Raw genomic sequence first — 23,104 nt, 5'->3', positions numbered from 1 at the left:
GGTTAACCCATTCATACATAAAGTGAGAAATATTGAGGTGGGAGTAGAGATTTAAGAGTGTGGGGCGATTGTAATATGTGATTGTAGATCTGCGTCGCACGCAAAAAGACACCTGGGTTGGGCGCCATCTCGGAAACATTAGCGGAATAATTGGCCAGCAAGTGTGTGTGTGTGTGTGTGTGTGTGTGGTGGTGGTGGTGGGGGGGGGGGGGGGGGGGGGTAAAGGCTGTCAATTTGGCTCTCGAATCTCAGTATTCCGTGTTCCACTCTCAGTGGTCCCACGGTGGCGCAGCGGAACCTGGCAGCGCCAGAGTCCCAGGTTCGATCCCGACTACGGGTGCTGTCTGCACGGAGTTTGTCCGTTCTCTCCGTGACCGCGTGAGTTTTCTCCGAGATCTTCGGTTTCTCCCACAATCCTCCCAAGACGTGTGGGTAATTGGCTTGGTGTTTGTGTGTGTAAAATTGTCCCTAGTGTGTGCAGGATAGTCTTAACATGCGGTTATCCCTGGTCGCTGCGACTCGGTGGGCCGAAGTGTCTGTTATCGCCCTCTATCTCCAATCTAAACTAAATTAAACTAAACTGATCAGAAGATAAAGTGAACCTTTGCAAACTGCAATAAATGTTAAAGGGTCATATAATATCCTTTAAACAATACACGCAAAGATAGATTGCCCCGAAGACTGGTGCATGAGAGAGAGGTGCATTGTTGTGGATTAACATAAGACCGGAGGGAGGTCTCCGTCCATCCTGATCCCGGGCTGTGAACGGAGATGCGGGCGGCGGGTTCCACTGCCCAACAGGTGCAACGCCTCCTCAGTTACACCTCCTTAGCGCTGGTCCCTGTCCCTTTCTGTCCTGCCTTAGACAATCCCAGGGCAATCTCTCCGCTTTCGTCTATATTCAGGCTAGTTTAATGTCTAAGTGACCCCTCCATCGAGTGATTAGTTGGAAGTGGTCAGGACACCTTCACACTGAACACTTGCAGCCAAATAAGGTCATTGCCGGAGACGGCAGCGCGCGCAGAGGAAAACACTGAACCAGGAAGAGGCGGAGTTACAATGGCTGCGAAAGACCCGGTCGAGAGTTTAACCGAGGAGGCAGTTTGTCCCATCTGCATGGATTTCTTCACCGAGCCGGTGGCACTGGAGTGTGGCCACTACTTCTGCCGCTCCTGTATCACACAGAGATGGGACAGGGAGGAGAGAAACTCCTGCCCGGATTGTAGAGAGGAGTTTGAAGAACGCACCCTCAGGGTTAGTCGGGCCTTGGCGAGACTGGCTGAGAAAGCTCGAAAACTGAGCCTGAATCGGACAAAGGGAAGTAAACTTCACTGCGAGAAACATCAGGAAGAACTGAAGCTGTTTTGTGAAACGGACAAGACACTGATCTGTGTGGTTTGTGCAGCTGCGCGGGAACACACGTCTCACAGCTTCATGCTGATAGAAGAAGCTGTTGAAATCTACAAGGTAAAAGCAAACCGATTCTGATCACATCATTGTGTCACTTCTTGTTTATTTTCTGACAATTTTATTCTCTGATTTAAAACCCTACCCCAGGGTCAGGTGAAATCTACCTTCGAATCTCTCAGAAGGACACAATCAGAGATCTGGCGAACGGAGGCGGAACAGAAAGAGAGCTTTTATGAAGTTCAGGTTTGTACTGTCGATTTAATGTTCTTGTGTACATTTCATCCCTGCAATGTGTGTAATAATTTGGCACCTCTATAGAGCTCAGTAGTCGAGGTCCAAAACTCTTGGGAGAGGTTGAGCAACCAAGGACTTTACTCCCTGGAGCGCAGTAGTCTGAAGAATGGGCTGTGGCAGGTGTATAATATCACGAAACGGAATGATAAGTTGGATGGTCAGTCTTAGTAGGAGGATCGGGAAAGTGAGGGTATAGGTTTTAGGTGAGAGGGAAAAGATTTCAAACGAACATGAAGGACAAATTTGGTAGTGTGTGCATGGAAAGAGCTGCCAGATGAGGTCGTTGAGTCAGGTAACATAAGAACATTTAAAAGGTATTTGAACAAATTCGTGGAGAGAAAGGTTTTTAACTATTTGGACCAAATGCGGACAGGCGGAAATACTGCAGATGGGGCGTCTTGGTCGGTATGACCTCTTGCTGTATGACTCTGTGAAGTCTGACATTCTAAGTGGTGCTGCTGTCTGCTAGTTCTGGTGACCTGGTTCTGTCCAGTGAGGGTTAATGGAGAAATTAAATGGAACAGGTTGCAGAGAATTGAATTGGGGAAATGGGAATGATGTGCTTGTACATTGCTTTCACAAAATATTTCAGAATTATCATGACGAGCTCTTTAATTGCCAAGGTAATGAAAGCTATGGTTTAAATACATGTAAATGGGATTTGTGTAGATACATATGAAGCCCAGCATGGACATGATGGACCAATTGGCCTATTCTGCGCTCAGAATGATATAACATATATATTATCATCTTTCATCTGACAGGAAGAGTCACACAAACTTCAGTCGCAGATCACATCCCAGTTTGCTGAACTGCACCAGATTCTCACTGAGAAAGAGCAGTGCTTACTGGGAGAGATCCGGGAGGAAGAGAAGACGATTGTAAAAACAATGGAGAAAAATCTTCAAGAGATTCAAGAGAATTTAAAGTCCATTCAGGAGGAACTCTCAAAGTTACAGGAACAGATAGATCACAAGGATGGCGTGATATTTCTGAAGGTGAGGGGTTACACTACAGTTTGGTGAAGTGAAAGTGCACAGGCACAAAATGGTGGGTTAAATTTTCTGAAATAAATGCCGCATTTACCAGTAATTCAGAACTGGGTCAATGTTCCGTCTGTTCCAACTACTCCCCACATCCGACAACAATACCCCAAATTCCAGGAATCCTCATGTATTCATCCCACTTCAACTTAAATTTATCTGCAATATTGTCTTCAGGCTGTCCTGTGAGTTCCACGTTCTCTTTACTGCATTTCTTATGGAATTTATCAAAAGGTCATCTTACATTTCAGCTTTGATTTTTGTTCCCCCCGCAAGTAGTGATAATATTTCCATCCCCCACCCATTTGAATCCGACGCTGATCCTAAAATATTCCATCCCATTTTCTCTTGACATCTTCTCCAGGTAAAATCCCACGACCTGCCCGGTCTGACTCGTAGGTTGCATGATCGCGCCTATTTTTCATCAACATTCCTAATGCTTTGCCCCGTGTTCGATGTCTCTACCAGAATATCCACTTCCTGTCTGTGTGGCACAGGCAAAGAGTTTGGAAATGGGAATTATCAGTGGGTTTTTTTGTAGCAATTTGGCGAAATACCTGCTATCGGGATCATGACGATCCATCTCAGTCTATTGACATTTGTGTTTTATTTATTTCAGGAGGTAGCTGGTCGCAAGACGAGGTAGGGCATGCTTTTGACTGAAACAATGTATATTTTATAAGAACAGCTCAAATGCTCAGTTTATAACCAGCTGTTAAATATTTGCAGGTTCAGTGATGAAGCCAAACCAATGTTGGTGGTCGGTGGCAAGTTGCCAAATGAAAAGTTTGATCACACCTTTTTCTACAACATGGCATTGAGCGAAACATCTGATATCATCAAATTAGGTAAAACTGATACCTCTTAACAACTCTTTGTGTGAAGAAAACTGTGTCCTCCAGAATTGATATCCCCGCATGAAAATAATGTTTTGATGATCCAGCCTAGGTCTTTCTGCAAACTTTGACAGACTTCCTCGCAACCCATAACATTTCTCATTCTCCAGAAACGTACTATACACACCTCTTACATTCGCATCCAGATCACAAAAATATAAAATAAACAGCAAAGGTTGCAGCACCGATCTGTGATACACACCACCAGTAACAGACCTCCAGGCAGAAAAAATCATCCTTCTACCGCTACCTTCTACCTCCAACCACCAAGCCAATTATGGCTCAATTTTACCAACTTGTCTTGGATCCCACCTGCCTTCGCTTTCTGGACCAGCCTTACATGCGGAACATTGTCAAGTCCCTCTGTGAAGTTCATATATTGGTTCACAATGAGATCAGAGTGTTCTTGGTTACACAGACGCATCAAATCCACCGTCCAATAAATAAAGCAAGTAACCAGTAGCAGATTGCCTCGCCCACAAAGTACACTCCCATTCAATGTGATCACGATAACTCCACCCCATATCTCTACCTCCTCTTTAACCATCTCCAATTACCCTTCACAACAGTCTCCTCATCTTCCAATCTGTCTCTCCCTCGGCATCTACCCGCAAGATAGACAATAGACACCGCCATTCAATGTGATTATGGCAGATCATTCTCAATCAGTACCCCGTTCCTGCCTTCTCCCCTTACCCGACGCTGAGCTCTATCTCGCTCTCTCTTGAATGCATTCAGAGAATTGGCCTCCACTGCCTTCTGAGGCAGTGAATTCCACAGATTCACAACTCTCTGACCGAAAAAGTTTTTCCTCATTTCTGTTCTAAATGGCCTATCCCTTATTCTTAAACTGTGGCCGCTGGTTCTGGACTCCCCCAACTTTGGGAACATGTTTCCTGCCTCTAACGTGTCCAACCCCTTAATAATCTTATACGTTTCGATAAGATCTCCTCTCATCCTTCTAAATTCCTGTGTATACAAGCTTAGTCGCTCCAGTCTTTCAACATATGACAGTCCCGCCATTCCGGGAATTAACCTAGTAAACCTACGCTGCACGCTCTCAATAGCAAGAATCTCCTTCCTCAAATTTGGAGACCAAAACTGCACACAGTACTCCACTAGTCCCCTGTACAACTGCAGAAGGACCTCTTTGCTCCTACACTCAACTCCTCTTGTTCTGAAGGCCAACATTCCATTGGCTTTCGTCATTGCCTGCTGTACCTGCATGCTTCCTTTCAGTGACTGATGCACTAGGACACCCAGATATTTGACTACCCGCCGTATCTCCATCCCCACCCGCAATCTCTCGTTCATCCTCACTTTTCGCATTCGTTCTCCCCCTCCGCATGCACCACTCCCTCCCGTTCCCGCTAACGCGCGGATTTTCTCATCTACTGCCCGGTTAAAAACGCCGGTAAAGATGTCTGTTGTCCACCCGATGTGGTTGTGGGTGAAATCCCGGGCAGGGTTTCAGTTGTCCGCCCGCCTGTGCCTGAGGCTGAGCGGCCTCTCCCCCGGTCACGGGGCCGCGCTGCCCGAGTCTCCCCCCGACCCCCGGGGACTCTCTGATTCTCTGCTTCTCCCCCAGTCTCCGTCACCCTGGATGTGGAAACAGCGCATCCGGAGCTCGAGGTGTCTGACGATCGGAAGAGGGTGAGATGGACCCGGACCCGGAGGAGTCTCCCTGACACCGGGAAGAGGTTTACAGACAGTGTGTGTGTGCTGGGATCGGAGGGATTCACATCGGGGAGACATTACTGGGAGGTGGAGGTGACGGGGAGTCAGCACTGGGGTCTGGGAGTCGCCGCACATTCTTTGGAGAGGAAGAGACGTGTCACACTGACCCCGGAGACTGGAGTCTGGAGCATCTGGCGGGGGTGGGGTGACGAGTTTGTTGCATTCACCTCTCCTCCATCCCGTGTCCCCGCCCGTCCCATCCCCGGGAGGGTGAGAGTTTATCTCAGTTACGAGTCTGGGACAGTTTCATTTTACGACGCGGACACCAAGTCCCATCTCCACACCTTCGGTGGGAATAAATTCACGGAGAAACTTTATCCTTTCTTCGGGCCTTGGGCACCAAACCAGTGGCTGAGAATCTGCTCCGGTTCCGCTCCGGGTGTGTAAAAGGGTCGGGTCCCAGGACCGGCGTCAGGAGCGGGGCTCAGGGGCTGTGGGGCAGAAACCCGGTGGACAACAGGTCGGCGCTGAACGGCTCCCATTTAATCCCCAAATTCCTCGTCGTAAAAACCCCAGTGAGCGCGGAAATAAAACCAGGGGGGATGTAAATGTGGGAAGAGTGTAATAAACTGCAACTGAAATCAGAGCTGTCAATCCGTTCATTTTAACGCGTTAACCGCGTCCGTCAACGGAACAGAAATTACTTTTGTGAAAATATAAAGATTGAAACAATCGCCCTTCCCGCGGGTTCAGCAGCGGCCGCGGGCGGCGGGTCCTGAGCTCCGGGCCCCCCCCGGGTTCTAAAGATTGTAGTTCGACGTCGATACATAGATCATTCTTCATTCAGTCGCCGCCAGACCCCGTCCCCACCTCTCCCTCAGTTACATCAAGTCTGTATCGCTGCTGCTTCCTGCTTTTGTTCACCGCATTAAGTTCATAAGTGATAGGAGTAGAATTAGGCCATTCGGCCCATCAATTCTACCCCGCCATTCAATCATGGCTGATCTATCTCTCCCTCCTAACCCCATTCTCCTGCCTTCTCCTCATAACTCATGACACCCACATAAATCAAGAATCTATCTGTCTGCCTAAAATATATTAAATGACTTGGCCTCCACTGCCTTTTGTGGCAGAGAATTGCACCGATTCACCACCCTCTGACGAAATAAATTCCTCCTCATCTCCTTCCTAAAAGAACGTCGTTTAATTCTGAGGCTGTGACCACTTGTCTTCGACTCTCCCACTAGTGGAAACATCCTCTCCACATCCACTCTATCCAAGCCTTTCACTATTCTGTATGTTTCAATGAGGTCCCCCTTCATTCTTCTAAACTCCAGCGAGTACAGGCCCAGTGCAGTCAAATGTTCATCATATGTTAACTTTCTCATTACTGGGATCAGTCATGTAAACGTCCTCTGGACCCTCTCCAGAGCCAGCACATCCTTCCTCAGATATGGTGCCAGGAATTGCTCACGATATTTGAAATGCGGCCAGACCAGCGCCTTACAGAGCCTCAGCATTTAACGCTTCATCTCCCTCACCTCTCTCCCAGGCACATCATGTCTGTATCGGTGCTGCTTCCTGCTCTCGTTCATCGCTTTAACGTTTCACCTCCCTCAATAGTCAATTTTATTTTGTCACACACACATAAAGGCGCAGTGAAGTGAAACATTACCCACAGTCCAACAATAAGAGCAATAAAAATAAGCAATAACAAACCAACACCAAACAAAAAGAAACATCCATCACAGTGATTCTCCTCCAGTCACCTCCTCACTGTGATGGAAGGCCAGAATGTCTTTTCTCTTCCCCTGCCGTCTTCTCCCGCGGTCAGGCTGTTGAAGTTGCCACGTTCCAGGCCGCGCCGGACGGTGAATGGTCTGCGGCGGGCCGACCCAAGCCCCGCGAGGTCCGGGGCGGGCGAAGACGCTGCCGCTGCCGGAGCTCCTGATGTCGGCCCCCGCCCAGGGCAGGGCCTGCGAGCTTCCGATATCCACGCGGCCGAAGCCTCCGAAGGCGAGTCGCAGCCGCTCCCGCAGCGTCACCGCAGCCTCCGAAGGCAGCCAGCTCCGCAGATGATAAGTACAGTCCGGTCCGCGGGCTCTGTGAACCAGAGCCCAGGTGGTCCCAGCTGGAGGCCGCCAGCTCCAGGTGTTTGGCCGATGGTAGGGCGCAGCGGGAACGGAGACACCACCCAGAAAAAAAGGTCGCGTCTCCGTTTAGAAGAGAGAATTTTACAGTCCCCACCCCGACCCCCACCCCACACACATAGTACACAACCACAAAAAAACACGACATCACATCTAAACACTACAATGAAGACAAAAAACAACAAAAAACACAAAAGACAAACGGACTACAGGCGAGCCGCAGCTGCTAGAGTAGCGCAGTCAGTTTCCCACCAGCTCCCACTTTCCTCTGCTCGAGCCCCGACTCTTCCCTTCGCTTTCTCGCCGTCTCTGTCTCCGTTTCAGAGAAAACGCGAGTGACCAAAGTCCACTCCAAGCTCGCGGACGCCATCGGCCACTTTGTCTCTCCACTACCCCTGTTTGCGCATCGGAAATGGAATATTCCCTCCAAGTCCGAGTGCGCACAGCAACGACCCGCTTACATTTACGCAACGTCCTCGCATCTCGTTTAGGAGACCACAGAGTGCTTTACAGGCGCTAATCTCTTTGAAGTGCAGCCACGAACGGCAACTGAAACGCAGGAGTCAATTTGTAGACAGGAACGTTCACAAATTGAGTTTAAAAGCAAGCGATACTCTCCAAAGAGATTTGGGTTGATTTCATTTGCAGTATTAGAAGCACCAACGATATAATTCTAACAAAAACACAATCTTTCTATTCAGTTCTTGTGAATGTTACTGGTCGTGCAAATTATGGAAATTCACCAACAGGGTATTAAATGTATCTGTTGCGTGGAAAAGAACAGAGGAGGCCACAAGCTGCCTCGATAACTAGATTTGATACAAATTGCACCATTACTAGTGTTACCTGTTCATTAACTTGAACAGTTAATAAGATAACATCTTCCATAAACACTCCTCCATCTTCCTATAAAGGAATACTTTAAATGGATGATCTTGATCGGTGTTCACGGTTTGGTTGTCGCTGCAGGTGCATCACTTACTGCACATCCCTAATTATCCTCTGAGTGGTTCCTTCAAGCACTTTGAACTTAATGCGTGTCTTAGCAGCGTTGTGGTCATCGCTCCTCGGACTAGTTTATTTTTAAAGGATTTGAGATTATATTTTTGAGATTATATTTCAATGGGTATCTTTAAGACAGAGATAGCTAGATTCATGAACAGTACAGGTGTCAGGGGATATGGGGAGAAGGCAGGAGAATGGGGTTAGGAGGAAGAGAAAGATCAACCATGATTGAGTAGCTGTGCGGACTTCATGCGACGAATGGCCCAATTCTGCTCCTATCACTTATGAGTAACTATTCAAGGTGCGTTAGGAGACTTCAATTTGTGTCTCTGGGTTCCTCATTCAATAAATAAATCGCTGCCTCAACACCTCACGCCGACTGCCTGTTGCTGCCTTGAGTTCGCCAGTTTCTATGGTATTAGTTAACAATCATGCTTAAAACCGGGATTAAGGCTGGACGGACATTGTAACGTTACACAGCGATGTAGTTTATTATCACATGTACTGAGGTAACAGGGGGAAGTCATTGGGGAAGCTCCCGGCAGACGCCGAGGAGTCGTCTGGAGAGGACCCAGCGGCGGTGAGGACGGGGCCGTTGGTCGAAGTCGAGGAAGGGGCCGCTGGTCGAGGACGGACGTCGGCGGTCGAGGACAGGCCTGCAGAGGGTGCCATGAGGTCGACAGGCTCGTGTGCGTGCAGAAGGGTGGAGGTATCACAAAATGCTGGAGTATCTCAGCAGGTCAGGCAGCATCTAGGAGAGAGGGAATGAGTGACGTTTCGGGTCGAGACCCTTGGTTGGACGCGCGGCCGAGAACAAATAGGGACCGGCGTGGTGAGGGGGGGGGGTCTGTGTGAACAGAGGGACAATTGGGGACTAAGTGGAATACTTTGTAACTATCGACGCCGATTATGTGGCGACTCTTTGCAGACTTGTGTATGCAAAACAAAGAATCACACCGTGACATGTCACATGTGATAATAAAGTATCATTCATTCGTTCATTCATTCATTCATTCATTCATTCATTCATTCATTCATTCATTCAATTATTCATTCATTCACTCACATTCATTCATTCATTCATTCATTCATTCATTCATTCACTCATTCATTCATTCGTTCATTCATTCATTCATTCGTTCATTCATTCGTTCATTCATTCGTTCAGTTATTCATTCATTTCGTCATTCATTCACTGACACGCTGACAGCAACATGGTGGTTTCGGTAGGTTTATGATTTCACGTGCACCGAGGTACAGTGAAAAGCTTTGCTTACGTGCTGTCCATTCAAATCATACTGTACACGAGCACAATCTAGATGTACCAAGTCATACCAGCGGCCGCGCGGTTCAAGGGGAAATTCAAGTTCTGAAAGTGAAATTCTGTCAAGGCTCGTTCTTTTTTACGCACGATTTTAAAGACGAGAAGCCAATTGTCCATCAAGCCTGAGGATCACGAGTGGAAACGTGAAACATCCATGTCCCTCCACAGATGCTGCCTCACCCGTTGAGTCGAGCGGATTTTTTTTTGTTGAGATTCCAGCAACTCCTGGCTCGTGACTCAACTCTCTGCCGCCACTCACTGTATTCCCATCAGCCCCACTGCTTGCACTCATTTCTCGCACTCGTACCATCACCCCCACTCCCCTCATCCTACCCTATTCCCCCTTGCCTCCACCCCCACACTAACCTACGCTGGGGTCACATCAAGCAGCCGGTTCACCGAGAGCCCCTCACGCCCTCGGGAAGTGGCAGGAAACCGGAGCACCCGCGGAAAAGCACGCGGTGACAGGTTATAGACAATAGACAATAGGTGCAGGAGTAGGCCATTCAGCCCTTCGAGCCAGCACCGCCATTCAATGCGATCATGGCTGATCGCTCTCAATCAGTACCCCGTTCCTGCCTTCTCCCCATACCCCCTCACTCCGCTATCCTTAAGAGCTCTATCCAGCTCTCTCTTGAAAGCATCCAACGAACTGGCCTCCACTGCCTTCTGAGGCAGGGAATTCCACACCTTCACCACTCTCTGACTGAAAAAGTTCTTCCTCATCTCCGTTCTAAATGGCCTACCCCTTATTCTTAAACTGTGGCCCCTTGTTCTGGACTCCCCCAACATTGGGAACATGTTTCCTGCCTCTAATGTGTCCAATCCCCTAATTATCTTATATGTTTCAATAAGATCCCTCCTCATCCTTCTAAATTCCAGTGTATACAAGCCCAATCGCTCCAGCCTTTCAACATACGACAGTCCCGCCAGTCCGGGAATTAACCTAGATCTGGGTGTCCTAGTGCATCAGTCAATGAAAGGAAGCATGCAGGTACAGCAGGCACCGAACCTTGCGGTACCCCACTGGTCACTGCCTCCCATTCCGAAAGGGACCCATTTATCCCCACTCTTTGCTTTCTGTCTGTCAACCAATTTTCTATCCATGTAAGTACCCTACCCCCAATACCATGTGCCCTAATTTTGCCCACTAATCTCCTATGTGGGACCTTGTCGAAGGCTTTCTGAAAGTCCACACAAGCAGAACCGGAGGCCAGGATCGAACTCAAGTCGCTGGATCTCGCTGGCGGCAGCGGTAATCACTGGAACACCCCGCCAGCCACGGCAGCGTTTGTGATGGGGCAGTGCAGTGAATTCATCGACTAAATAAGATGCACAGCACCCAGATAAATCGGTATCGATTTATGCTCCAGATATGTGACTTTCTTCACAGAATTTCCAAACGTCTCTGTACGTGTGGCCACCTTCAGTACTCGGCGGCCCTCCGGATCACGGACAACACGGGGTATGAACACAAACACTGGAGGGTGTGATACCCCCCGCCCGCCTCCCACCTCCGGCACTCACACCCCCCACCACCCGGCCCCACCTGCCGCAGTGTCTCCAGTCCCAAACCGGTTTACGTTGATTATTTTAACGTGTACACTAACGTTTGCACACTATCCAGTCAAATTAGATAATACCAAAGATAAATGCAATCAAGTCAAACACGAGTACAATAGATAGGGAAAAGGAGAAGTTACAATGTGCAGCATATTAGTTCTCAGCATTGCAGCGTCACAACCCGCTCGCGTTTATACAATGTACCCGCATCTCTTTTAGGAGACCCCAGAGTGCTTTACCTGCGTAAATCACATTGAAGCGCAGCCGGTAATGGGAACGGCAATCCAGAACCTCATCAATGAAGGCCCAGAGGACAACATCAGGAGATAGTCACAAAAAGCTGGAGTGACTCAACCGGACATGCATTGTTTCTGGATAGAAGGAGTGGGTGACGTTTCGGGTCGAAACCCTTCTTCAGACTGAGCTTCAGGGGAAAGGGAAGCGAGAGATATAGACGGTGGTGTAAAGAGGTATAGAAAAAAATGAGTGAAAGAGTCCGAAGAAGGGTCTCGAACCGAAACGTCAGCCATTCCTGCTCTCCACAGATGCTGCCTGTCCTGTTGGGTTACTGCAGCATTTTGTGACTATCTGCGATTTAAACCACCATCTGCAGTTCCTTCCCACATCATCAGGAGATTATGTTGAATCTGTATAAAACACAGGTTTGGACCCACCTGGTGCATCAAGGCTATTTCTGGTCACCACACTTAATGAATGGAGCGAGAGTCCTCGGGATGGCGCAGGAAATATTCATTGGAATGGTTTCAAGGCTGAGGAGATTCGGGTCGAGGGTGAGGCCGGAGAAGCGGATGCAGGTTCTCTGTGGAGAAGGGCATTTGAACGCTTTCACAGAAGGTTTAAGCTTGGGTCTGGTGTGGACTGGGGAAATGGGGGGCGGGTCGAGGGGGGGACGTTTTTCCCATCTGTGCGAGGTTCAAATGGGCACTGATTTGAGAGGGAGAAGCATCAAGGTGAATATAGCTGGGAGTGTAGGAAGGAATTGCAGATGCTGGTTTAAACCGAAGATAGACACAAAATGCTGGAGTAGCTCAGCAGGACAGACAGCATCTCTGGACAGAAGGAATGGGTGACGTTTCGGGTCGAGACTGTAGGGAAATGCCACCCATTCCTCCTCCCAGATATGCCGCCTGTTCCGCTGAGTTACTCCTGCATTTTGTGCCTATCTAAGGGGAATAAGGCTTTTCAGTTTCGTTTATTGTCACGAGTATCGAGGTACAGTGAAATCCAGTCAGCAGAAGGACAATACATGATTACAATCAAGCCACTTACAGTATGTAAGTGTGTGAAACATATACACGACGATGGAATAACATTTAGTGCAAGGTTAAACCGATCATACATAAAGTGAGAAATATTGAGGTGGGAGTAGAGATTTAAGAGTGTGGGGCGATTGTAATATGTGATTGTAGATCTGCGTCGCACGCAAACAGACACCTGGGTTGGGCGCCATCTCGGAAACATTAGCGGAATAATTGGCCAGCACGTGTGTGTGTGTGTGTGTGTGGGGGGGGGGGGGGGGGGGGGGTAAAGGGTGTCAATTGGGCTCTCGAATCTCAGTATTCCGTGTTCCACTCTCACTGATCCCACGGTGGCGCAGCGGCAGAGTTGCTGCCTTGCAGCGCTCGCAGCGCCAGAGTCCCAGGTTCGATCCCGACTACGGGTGCTGTCTGCACGGAGTTTGTCTGTTCTCTCCGTGACCGCGTGAGTTTTCTCCGAGATCTTCGGTTTCCTCCCACAATCCTCCCAAGACGTGTGGGTAATTGGCTTGGTGTTTGTGTGTGTAAAATTGTCCCTAGTGTGTGCAGGATAGTCTTAACATGCGGGGATCCCTGGTCGCTGCGACTCGGTGGGCCAAAGGGTCTGTTATCGCCCTCTGTCTCTAAATTAAACTAAACTGATCAGAAGATAAAGTGAACCTTTGCAAACTGCAATAAATGTTAAAGGGTCATATAATATCCTTTAAACAACACACGCAAATATAGATTGCCCCGAAGACTGGTGCATGAGAGACAGGTGCATTGTTGTGGATTAACATAAGACCGGAGGGAGGTCTCCGTCCATCCTGATCCCGGGCTGTGAACGGAGATGCGGGCGGCGGGTTCCACTGCCCAACAGGTGCAACGCCTCCTCAGTTACACCTCCTTAGCGCTGGTCCGTCCCTTTCTGTCACGCCTTAGACATTCCCAGGGCAATCTCTCCGCTTTCGTCTATATTCAGGACTGTTTAATGTCTAACTGACCCCTCCCTCGAGTGATTAGTTGGAAGTGGCCAGGACACCTTCACACTGAACACTTGCAGCCAAATAAGGTCATTGCCGGAGACGGCAGCGCGCGCAGTGGAAAACACTGAACCAGGAAGAGGCGGAGTTACAATGGCTGCGAAAGACCAGGTCGAGAGTTGGACCGAGGAGGTAGTTTGTTCCATCTGCCTGGATTTCTTCACCGATCCGGTGTCACTGGAGTGTGGCCACTACTTCTGCCGCTCCTGTATCACACAGAGATGGGACAGGGAGGGGAGAAACTCCTGCCCGGAATGTAGAGAGGAGTTTGAAGACCGCACCCTCAGGGTTAGTCGGCCTTGGCGAGACTGGCTGAGAAAGCTCGAACACTGAGCCTGAATCGGACAGAGAAGGAAAGTAAACTTCACTGCGAGGAACATCAGGAAGAACTGAAGCTGTTTTGTGAAACTGATAAGAAGCTGATCTGTGTGATTTGTGCAGCTGAGCGGGAACACAAGTCTCACAGCTTCATGCCGGTTAAAGAAGCTGTTGAAAACCACAAGGTAAAAGCAAACCGATTTTAATCGTATCATTGTTTAATTCCATTTTTACTGTTCAAACATTTAATTTTCTGATTCCCAAACACAATTCCAGGATCAGGTGAAATCTTCCATCCTGTCCCTCACAAAAGAAAAAACAGGGATCCAGCAAATGGAGCAGCAACAGAAAGAGGAGATTTCTGGAGTTCTGGTGAGGCTTTAAGTTTCGATTTCCTGATCTTGTGCAGGTTTGATCCCTGTGATGCGTGTAATAACAGGGCAGCGCAGTGACACAAGTGGTGCTGCTGTCTCCTCGTTCTGGCGAGCGGGTTCGATCCTGACCTCGGGCGCTGCCCGTGTGGTTCACGCCTTCTCCCTGTGACCGCGTCGGATTCCTTCCACGTCCCCAAAAAACATGCTAGATAATAGACGCAGGAGGAGGCCATTCAATGTGATCATGGCTGATCATTCTCAAGCAGTACCCCGTTCCTGCCTTCTCCCCATACCCCTGACTCCGCTATCCTTTAGACTCTATCTAGCTCTGTCTTGAATGCATTCAGAGAATTGGCTCCACTGCCTTCTGAGCCAGAGAATTCCACAGATTTACAACTCTCGGACTGAAAAAGTTTTTCCTCATTTCCGTTCTAAATGGCCTACCCCTTATTCTTAAACTTTGGTCCCTTGTTCTGGACTTCCCCCAACATTGGGAACATGTTTCCTGCCTCTAACATGTCCAACCCCTTAATAATCTTATGCATTTCCATAAGATCTCCTCTCGTCCTTCTAAATTCCAGGGTATACAAACCTAGTCGATCCAGTCTTTCAACATACGACAGTCCCGCCATTCCGGGAATTAACCTAGTGAACCTACGCTGCACGCCCTCAATAGCAAGAATATCCTTCCTCAAATTTCGAGACCAAAACTGCACACAGTACTCCAGGTGCGGTCTCACTTGGGGCCTGTACAACTGCAGAAGGACCTCTTTGCTCCTATACTCAACTCCTCTTGTTATGAAGGTCAACATTCCATTGGCTTTCTTCACTGCCTGCTGTACCTACATGCTTCCTTTCAGTGACTGATGCAATAGGACACCCAGATCTCGTTGTACGTCCCCTTTTCCTAACTTGACACCATTCAGATAATACTCTGCCTTCCTATTCTTACCACCAAAGTGGATAACCTCACACTTACCCACATTAAACTGCATCCGCCCACTCACACAACCTGTCCAAGTCACCCTGCAACCTCATAGCATCATCCTCACAGTTCACACTACCACCCAGCAAGAGGAGCAAGATGAACCACTCTGTCGAAATCGCGTATACTGAAGTGTAGTACGCAACGGAGGAACGTCCGCCATTTTAGTAAGCAAATCCCGATTTTACATAATTCAAAAATGCACTTCATAAACAAGGATAACACTTTTTATTTCTGTCATTCATGGTAAGATTAACGTCATTTTGTGTGCGAGATATACAGGGTTGCACTGTTTCGCATATCAGCTAACCAATGAAATGATCAGGTCATGATTTTTCCAGCACTTCACCTTCCCCTCCCCCTTGTCTGAAGAAGTGTCCCAACTTGAAACATCACCCATCCTTTTTCTCCAGAGATGCTGCCTGACCCGGTCACTTACTCCTACACTGTGTCTATTTGAATTGGATTCAAGCTTCTGTATCATGTCAGGCAGCATTGGTCATTTTCTTGGCTGTCAGGGGTTTTTAACTGATCAATTCACCAATTCAAATTTTCTTGGCTCTAAGTATAAAATTCAATGTCGTTTCGAATATATTGTGGATACAGTAGAGTTCTATTGTTTGCAAATGCCTAATCTCTGCTTCCATGACTTTTTAAAATAAAACAAAAAGAGATATAGCTCATGGAGGTGAAATTAAAATTAACAGTGAAAGCAAAGAAGAACAGTTCATTAAATATGATCAATTGGCCAGATACAGACAGATTGGATCTCTCGTGCAAATATTCAATCAGTAACATCCAAAGTTTAAAGATCACGAAGCAGCATCGTGATATCGCTATAAATGTCAACTATCAACTTATCCAAGAAGTTGAAAATAAAAATTGTTTGCAAACATTTTATATACGAAGAAATCGCAGAGAGTTGTGAACCCAGCCCAGTCTGGCACACAGAATCTGCTTACTAAAATGGCGCTGAAATTTACCCATGACCGACTACAGTTTTTAGAGTCGAGTGGTCTATCTTGCTCCTCTAGTATCTTTGGTCCCCAATACACGCTGGTTCAATGGTCAATCGGCGACTGTAAATTATCCCTGCGAATGTGGGTGTTGGGCGGATGAATGAGAATTAATGGGTACATGAAAAGGAATAGGCAGCAGGGAATTAAAGTCATAAGAAACAGGAGTAGAATGAGCCCACCACATTCACGCCGCCATTCAATCATGGCTGACCTATTTCTCCCTCCTAACCCCATTCTCCTGCCTTCTCCCCATAATCTCTGACACCGGTACTAATCAAGAATCTATCTATCTTTGCCTTAAAAATATACATAGCCTTGTGTGGCAAACTATTCCACAGATTAACCACCCTCTGACCAAAGAAATTCCTCTTCATCTTCCCAAAAGAGCGTCCTTTAATTCTGAGGCTATGACTTTGAGTCCTGGATTCTCCCACTAGTGGAAACATCCTCTCTACATCCATTCTATCCAAGTCTTTCACTATTCTGTATGTTTCAATTAGCTCCCCCTCATTCTCCGAAACTTCAGCGAGTACTGGCCCAGTGCTGACAAATGCTCATCATAGGTTAACCCACTCATTCCTGGGCTCATTCTTGTAAACCTCTTCTGGACCCTCTCCAGAGCCAGCACATCTTTCCACAGATAAGGTGCCCAAAATTCCTCACAATATTACAAATACGGCCTTACCAGCGCCTTATGGAGCCTCAACATTACATCCCTGTTTTTCTATACAAGCCCTCTTGAAATAAATGCTGGCATTGAGTTTGCTTTCCTTACTATCGATTCGACTTTCAGATTAAGGCTTTGGGAATCCAACACCAGCACTCCCAAGTCCCTTTGCACCTCCGTTTTCTGGAATCTCACCCCATCTAGAAAATAACCTATGCTTTATTCCTACGCCAAAAATGCACAACTCCACACTTTGAGATATTGAGGAAATATTGATCTTCACCTTTCATTTCACAGGAACAGTCACACAACCTTCAGTCTAAGATCACATCCCAGTTTGCTGAACTGCACCAGATTCTCACTGAGAATGAGCAGCGTGTACTGGCAGATATCCGGGAGGAAGAGAAGAAGATTCTAAATGTAATGGAGAAAAATCTTCAAGAAATTGAGGAGAATTTAAATTCCATTCAGGAGGAACTCTTTAAGTTGCAGCAACAGATGGATCAAAAGGACAGTGTGGTGTTTCTGAAGGTGAGTGGTTTCACTACAGTCTGGCGAAGTGAAAGTGCAGTCACAAAATGGTGGGTGACATTTCTGAAATGAATGCTGTATTTACCAGTAATTCAGAATGGGGTAAATGTTTCATCTATTCCAGTTGTTGTTGTTCCCAAACTAATTGACCTCTCGCATAATCTATGGGATCTCAGGACTGCCTGGCCGGAATGTAGAGAGGTGTTTGTATTCTATGGAGTTCAGAACTACGACGGGTAATCGTAATCTGATCCCAAGGGCCACGAATGGACAGAGGGCAGTAAATCTCTGGGATTCTCCAACCCAGAGACCCTGAGAGGTTTAACCTGTTAGACGTATTTATACCAGAGGAAGATACATTTTTGAAAATTCGGGGAACTGAAATGAAAGGGAATGGGACAAAGCGGAGGAGTTCAGTCCTGGGCTGGATCAGCCATGACCACATTGTGGGGATTAACATTGAAATCTAGAACGTGGCACACAGCAGATTGATCATCTACATCCGGTTCCCATCAGCAGTGGGCGGTCACCTTGGGGGAATTTGCTGTTTGTTTTACCCACCTTTGTTCACCATAGAATGACATCCCACTCTACAACATAGACAGGCCATTCAGCCCATCCTATCCGGTCAAGATTTCAGCTCCATTCAACATCCCTCCCATCAACTCACCACACCCAGTAACAATACCCCGAATTCCAGGAGTGCTCAAGTGTTTATCCCGATCGCCCTTAAATTATCTCTGCTGTTGGCTTCAGTCCCTCCAATGCAAGTGAGGTCCATGTTCTCATAACTGCATTCCTTTCGGTATTTGTTGAAGACCGCGTTACATTTCAGCTTTGATTTTTGCTCTCCCATCGATTAGAGATATTATTTCATCCTCACCCGTTTAAATCCACCGATAAACTTAAATCCTATCTCTTCACTCCTGACATCTTCCCCAGATAAACTCCCATGACCTGCCCAGTCTTTGCATTGAGTTCCATCCTCTTCAGTTATAGCATCATTCTCATGAACATTTCTTGTGCTTTTCCCCATCGTTCTACGTCTCAACGGCAATGTCTGCTTTCCATCTGCATGACAGCGGTAATAAGAGTTGGGAAATGGGAATTATCAGAGGGTTGTAGAAATGTGGTGAAATTCCCGCTGTCGGGATGAGGACGATCCATCTCAGTCAATTGAGATTTGTGTTTTATTTCTTTCAGGAGGAAGCTGGTCGCAATCGAAGGTAGGACATGCTCTTGACAGAAACATTGTAAGGTCTTGTTGAACAGCCCAATATATTTCTAATGCTCAGTTTATAACCAGCTGTTAAATATTTGCAGAGTTGGTGATGAAGCCAAACGACAGTGGGTGGTAGATGGTAACTTGCTGATTGAAAAGTTTGAAACTCCTTTTTTGTACAACGCGGTATTGGCAGAAACATCTAATGCCATCAAGCAAGGTAAAACTTATACCTTTTCCATTGTTCTTGTTTCTGACATCTTTAAGTAATGTGTAGATGCAAACATTAATGGTATATTGGACTGAAGGGAAATTGAAGATTTGATCTTCCACCAAACACAGCTGCAGAAAAGCATGACAGAGTCAGAGAGCTGTGTCACACAGAAACAGGCCCTTTGATTCGACATGACCATGCCAACCAAGTTGCCCAACCGAGCTTGTCCAACTTGCCTGAGCTTGACACATATTCATCCAAGTCTTTCTGATCCACGTATCCACCCAACTGTCTGTAAAAGGTCGTCATTGTACCTCCCTCCACCATTTCCTCTGTCAGTTCGTTCCGTACATACACAACGCATTGACTGAAAAAGCTGCTCCTTTTTACTGTTTCCACTCTCACCTTGAACTGATGCACTCTAGGTTTAGACTCTCGTACCTTGGGTAAAATACTGTGGCTATTCACCTCATCTGTGCACCTTGTATAGATCTTATACACAACTGTTAAAGCACCCTGATGGGCTCCAAAGACAAATGTCCCTGCCTGTCCAACGTCTCCCTTCAGACATGATGAAATTGTCGTAGATCCTTTTGCACCCTTTCCAATTTACAAACAACCTCATTGTGTCAAGCGCTGTATTTAATATCCTGACCTATGAAAGCATGAGCGACAAACACATTCTTCACCTCCCTGCCTGTCACCGTTGCATCTTCCATGGCACTGTGTACCTGCACCCCGACATCTCTCCATTCTATAAAGCTCCCCGTTTACTGTGTATGTCCTGCCCTGGTTTGTCTTAGCAAAGTTCATCGCCTCACCTTCACATGAATAAATCCCACCTGCCGTTCCTGAGCCCATTGGCCCAGTTCACAGGGATCCCATTTACTCTCAGGTAACATTCTTCACTCTCCACAATGTCACCAATTTTACTTCCATCTGCAAACTGACTAACCTTGCAACCTACATACACACTCAATCATGTATATAAATAAGGAACAACAGTGGGCTCTGTTTCCAGTCTGAAAATCAACCCTCTACCAACATCCTCTGCCTGCGACCTTCAGGTAATGTTGTGTTCCATCGGCTAGTTCACCCCGGATTCCATGAGATCCAACCTTCCAGAGCGGCCTCCCATGCGATGTGTAGAAGTTGCATCTCTCGGAGGGCAGTGAATATCTGGCATGTTGTGCCCAGGGTGGTGGTAAAAAGCTGAGTTGTTGGATATGTGCAACTTGGCTACAAATAAATATTTGATAGATCGAAAATATAAGATTATGGGGAACTCACACAGAAGAGGAATTGGTGCCAGCTTAGATCAGCTATGATCACATTGAATGGAGGGGCAAGCCTGAGGAGTGGATCCTAATCCTGCTCCTGTTTTCTTGTGTTCCTTTCCTCCTGTGCACCGATAAATAGACAGACTTGACGCAGAGATTAACAATACTTGTACCTAGGACAATGTGTTTGCTGTGTGGGGTGAGATTGAGTAGACTAGGCCTGTGTACTTGAGTGTTTCAGTGTATTAGAGGAGATCTCAGTGAAACACAGAGTTCTTACAGGGCTCAGTGGGCTGGATGCAGGGAAGATGGTTCCCCTGTCAAAGGGGTCTGGAGAGCGGGCACTCTCTCAGAATGTGGGCCTCACCGTGTAGTACAGAGATAAGGAGACATTACTGCACGCAGAGACTGGGGAATGACCCTGCACCGGTGGCTGTGGAGACTCAGTCATTCAGTGCTCTTGGAGCTGAGAGCCGTGGTTGTACATTACAGAGTCTGGCCCTTCGGTCCATCGTGTCCATGACCATCTTTTCCCCAGCTATACTAATCGATTTGCCCACATTCCATCGGCATTCTTCTCCACCTCACCTATTTAATTACCTCCAATATATTGATGATATCTCACTCCGCCACCCCCTCTGTAGCATGTTCCCGATATCACCCACTCTCAGAGTAAATCTATGTACTAAACCTCTCGTTTGTTTGTTTGTTCCTGAACTACAGCGAAAATGGTACACGATAGCATGACTATTTTAAGCCCACCTTACTCACCGTCATCCCTTTGGTGCTAATGGAAGAAGTTTCATTGAAATCGGTGTTATATTTTTTAAGTTATTCACATTTTAAAGTTTAAATCTATCTCCTAGGGAGGTGGGGTAGAGGGAGGGAGAGAGGGGGGAGAGAGGGGAGGGGGTGAGGGAGGGAGGGAGGAAGGAGGGGAGGAGGGGGAGAGGTGGTGAAGAGTGGGTGCTGCACCAATGCAGGAGAGGTTTGGGCGCAACGTGTCCACTTGGTCTAGTAAAACATAAATCTCAGATATAGTTTAAAATTCTTTGCTCTCAATATAAACCTGCACTCTCGTGATTTGATATCCCTGCATTCGAATAAGGTTTAGATAATTATCCTGCATCCTGCTGCAGACTTTTGACAACCTACCCCACTATCCACAATTTTTGCTTCCTCCCCTAACTTACTAATTACACTTCCCACATTCACAACCAAGCCATGATCATATAACATAAACAGCAACGGTTGCAGCACCGATCTCTGCTGCACATCACCAGCCACAGACATCCAAGCAGAAAAATCATCCTTCTACCGCTACCTTCTACCTCCAACCACCAAGCCACTTCTGGATCCATTTCACCAGTTCGCCTTGGATCCCACCTGCCTTCGCTTTCTGGACCAGCCTTGCACGCGGAACATTGTCAAGTCCCTCATTGAAGTTCATATATTGTTTTACAATGAGATCAGTGTGTTAGTTGTACACACCCATCATACCATCCTTATTGACCGTCTCCGGTACGCGGTTGGCATTGATGGCACTGCCCTGAGCTGGTTCGTTTCCTACCTCAAGGATAGGAGTTTCGCCATCAACATAGGCAGTTATTCCTCTTCTCCAGCTAGCCTCTCCTGCGGAGTTCCACAAGGCTCCGTCCTAGGCCCCATTCTCTTCTCTCTATACATGCTCCCCCTTGGCCAAATCATTCAAAGGCACGGCATTTCTTTCCACTGCTATGCCGATGACACTCAGCTTTACCTCCCCCTGAAACCCAACAACCAGTCAAATTTAAACAGCCTCTTACACTGCCTTGAGGACATAAAATGTTGGATGGCACAGAACTTCCTCCAATTAAACGAGAGCAAGTCTGAGGTCATCCTATTCGGCCTCCCCCCCGACTCCATCAAATCGATAACAGGCAGTCTTGGAAGCCTATCCTGCCTAGTCAAACCGCATGTCAAAAACCTCGGCGTGATATTTGACTCTGCATTAAAGTTTGACAAGCAAGTCAACGCTGTGGTAAAAGCCAGCTTCTTCCAACTTCGTACCATAGCTAAAATCAAACCTTTCCTCCAATTCGACGACACTGAAAAAATCATTCACGCTTTAATTTCCTCCCGCCTAGACTACTGCAACTCCCTATACACTGGGATCAGCCAATCATCCCTGTCCCGCCTGCAACTGGTCCAAAACGCCGCAACGAGACTCCTGACGGGTACCCGTAAAAGGGACCACATCACGCCGATTCTGGCCTCTCTCCACTGGCTCCCTGTACGGTACAGAATCAACTTCAAGCTACTCCTATTCATATATAAAGCCCTAAATGGACATTCCCCCCCACATCAAAAATCCTCTTACCCACCTCTCTAACTCCAGGTCCCTCAGGTCGGCCGACTTGGGGCTACTCACTATCCCGCGGTCTAGGCTTAAGCTCAGAGGTGACCGCGCTTTTGCGGTTGCAGCTCCCAGACTGTGGAACAGCATTCCTCTCCCCATCAGAACTGCCCCCTCCATCGACTCCTTTAAGTCCAGGCTCAAAACCTATTTCTACTCCCTAGCGTTTGAGGCCCTCTGAGGGGGCGCTGTGAACTGTTTTGTATGTCCTGTTAAGTTTGTGTGCTACTGTATGTTTCATTTTTTCCTTAGTACCTAATCAGATGTACAGCACTTTAGTCAACGTGGGTTGTTTTTAAATGTGCTATACAAATAAAATTGTCTTGACTTGACTTGAATCCGCTCTCTTTCAACGACCCCACAACCACAAGTCTCCACCCATTCTGTCCAACACCCGATCATTCAACCTCTGCTTCCTTCCATGGTCCAAGCCACCCC

The 23,104-nt window shown here is 47.3% G+C and overlaps 2 protein-coding genes across 2 annotated transcripts; both read left to right on the top strand.

Moving 5' to 3' along the window:
• Positions 1 to 1,103: 1,103 nt before the first annotated feature.
• Positions 1,104 to 5,954, top strand: LOC144602659 (zinc-binding protein A33-like). Its single transcript, XM_078415794.1, has 6 exons — positions 1,104 to 1,467; positions 1,558 to 1,653; positions 2,469 to 2,702; positions 3,367 to 3,389; positions 3,477 to 3,595; positions 5,232 to 5,954. The coding sequence occupies exons 1-6, from the start codon at positions 1,117 to 1,119 to the stop codon at positions 5,765 to 5,767; spliced, it is 1,359 nt and encodes a 452-aa protein (XP_078271920.1). The 5' UTR covers positions 1,104 to 1,116; the 3' UTR covers positions 5,768 to 5,954.
• An 8,106-nt stretch (positions 5,955 to 14,060) lies between these two features.
• On the top strand, positions 14,061 to 19,826 carry LOC144602841 (uncharacterized). Its single transcript, XM_078415961.1, has 5 exons — positions 14,061 to 14,164; positions 14,256 to 14,351; positions 17,322 to 17,555; positions 18,862 to 18,997; positions 19,795 to 19,826. Exons 1-5 carry the CDS (start codon positions 14,132 to 14,134, stop codon positions 19,824 to 19,826), a joined length of 531 nt encoding a protein of 176 aa, XP_078272087.1. The 5' UTR covers positions 14,061 to 14,131.
• Positions 19,827 to 23,104: the final 3,278 nt, after the last annotated feature.

Source organism: Rhinoraja longicauda, chromosome 19 (genome assembly GCF_053455715.1).
Source record: "Rhinoraja longicauda isolate Sanriku21f chromosome 19, sRhiLon1.1, whole genome shotgun sequence".
In the NCBI taxonomy this organism is placed as follows: Eukaryota; Metazoa; Chordata; class Chondrichthyes; order Rajiformes; family Arhynchobatidae; genus Rhinoraja; species Rhinoraja longicauda.
The sequence above is the reverse complement of the archived record's forward strand: the minus strand, read 5'-3'. Positions and strand labels throughout refer to the sequence as shown.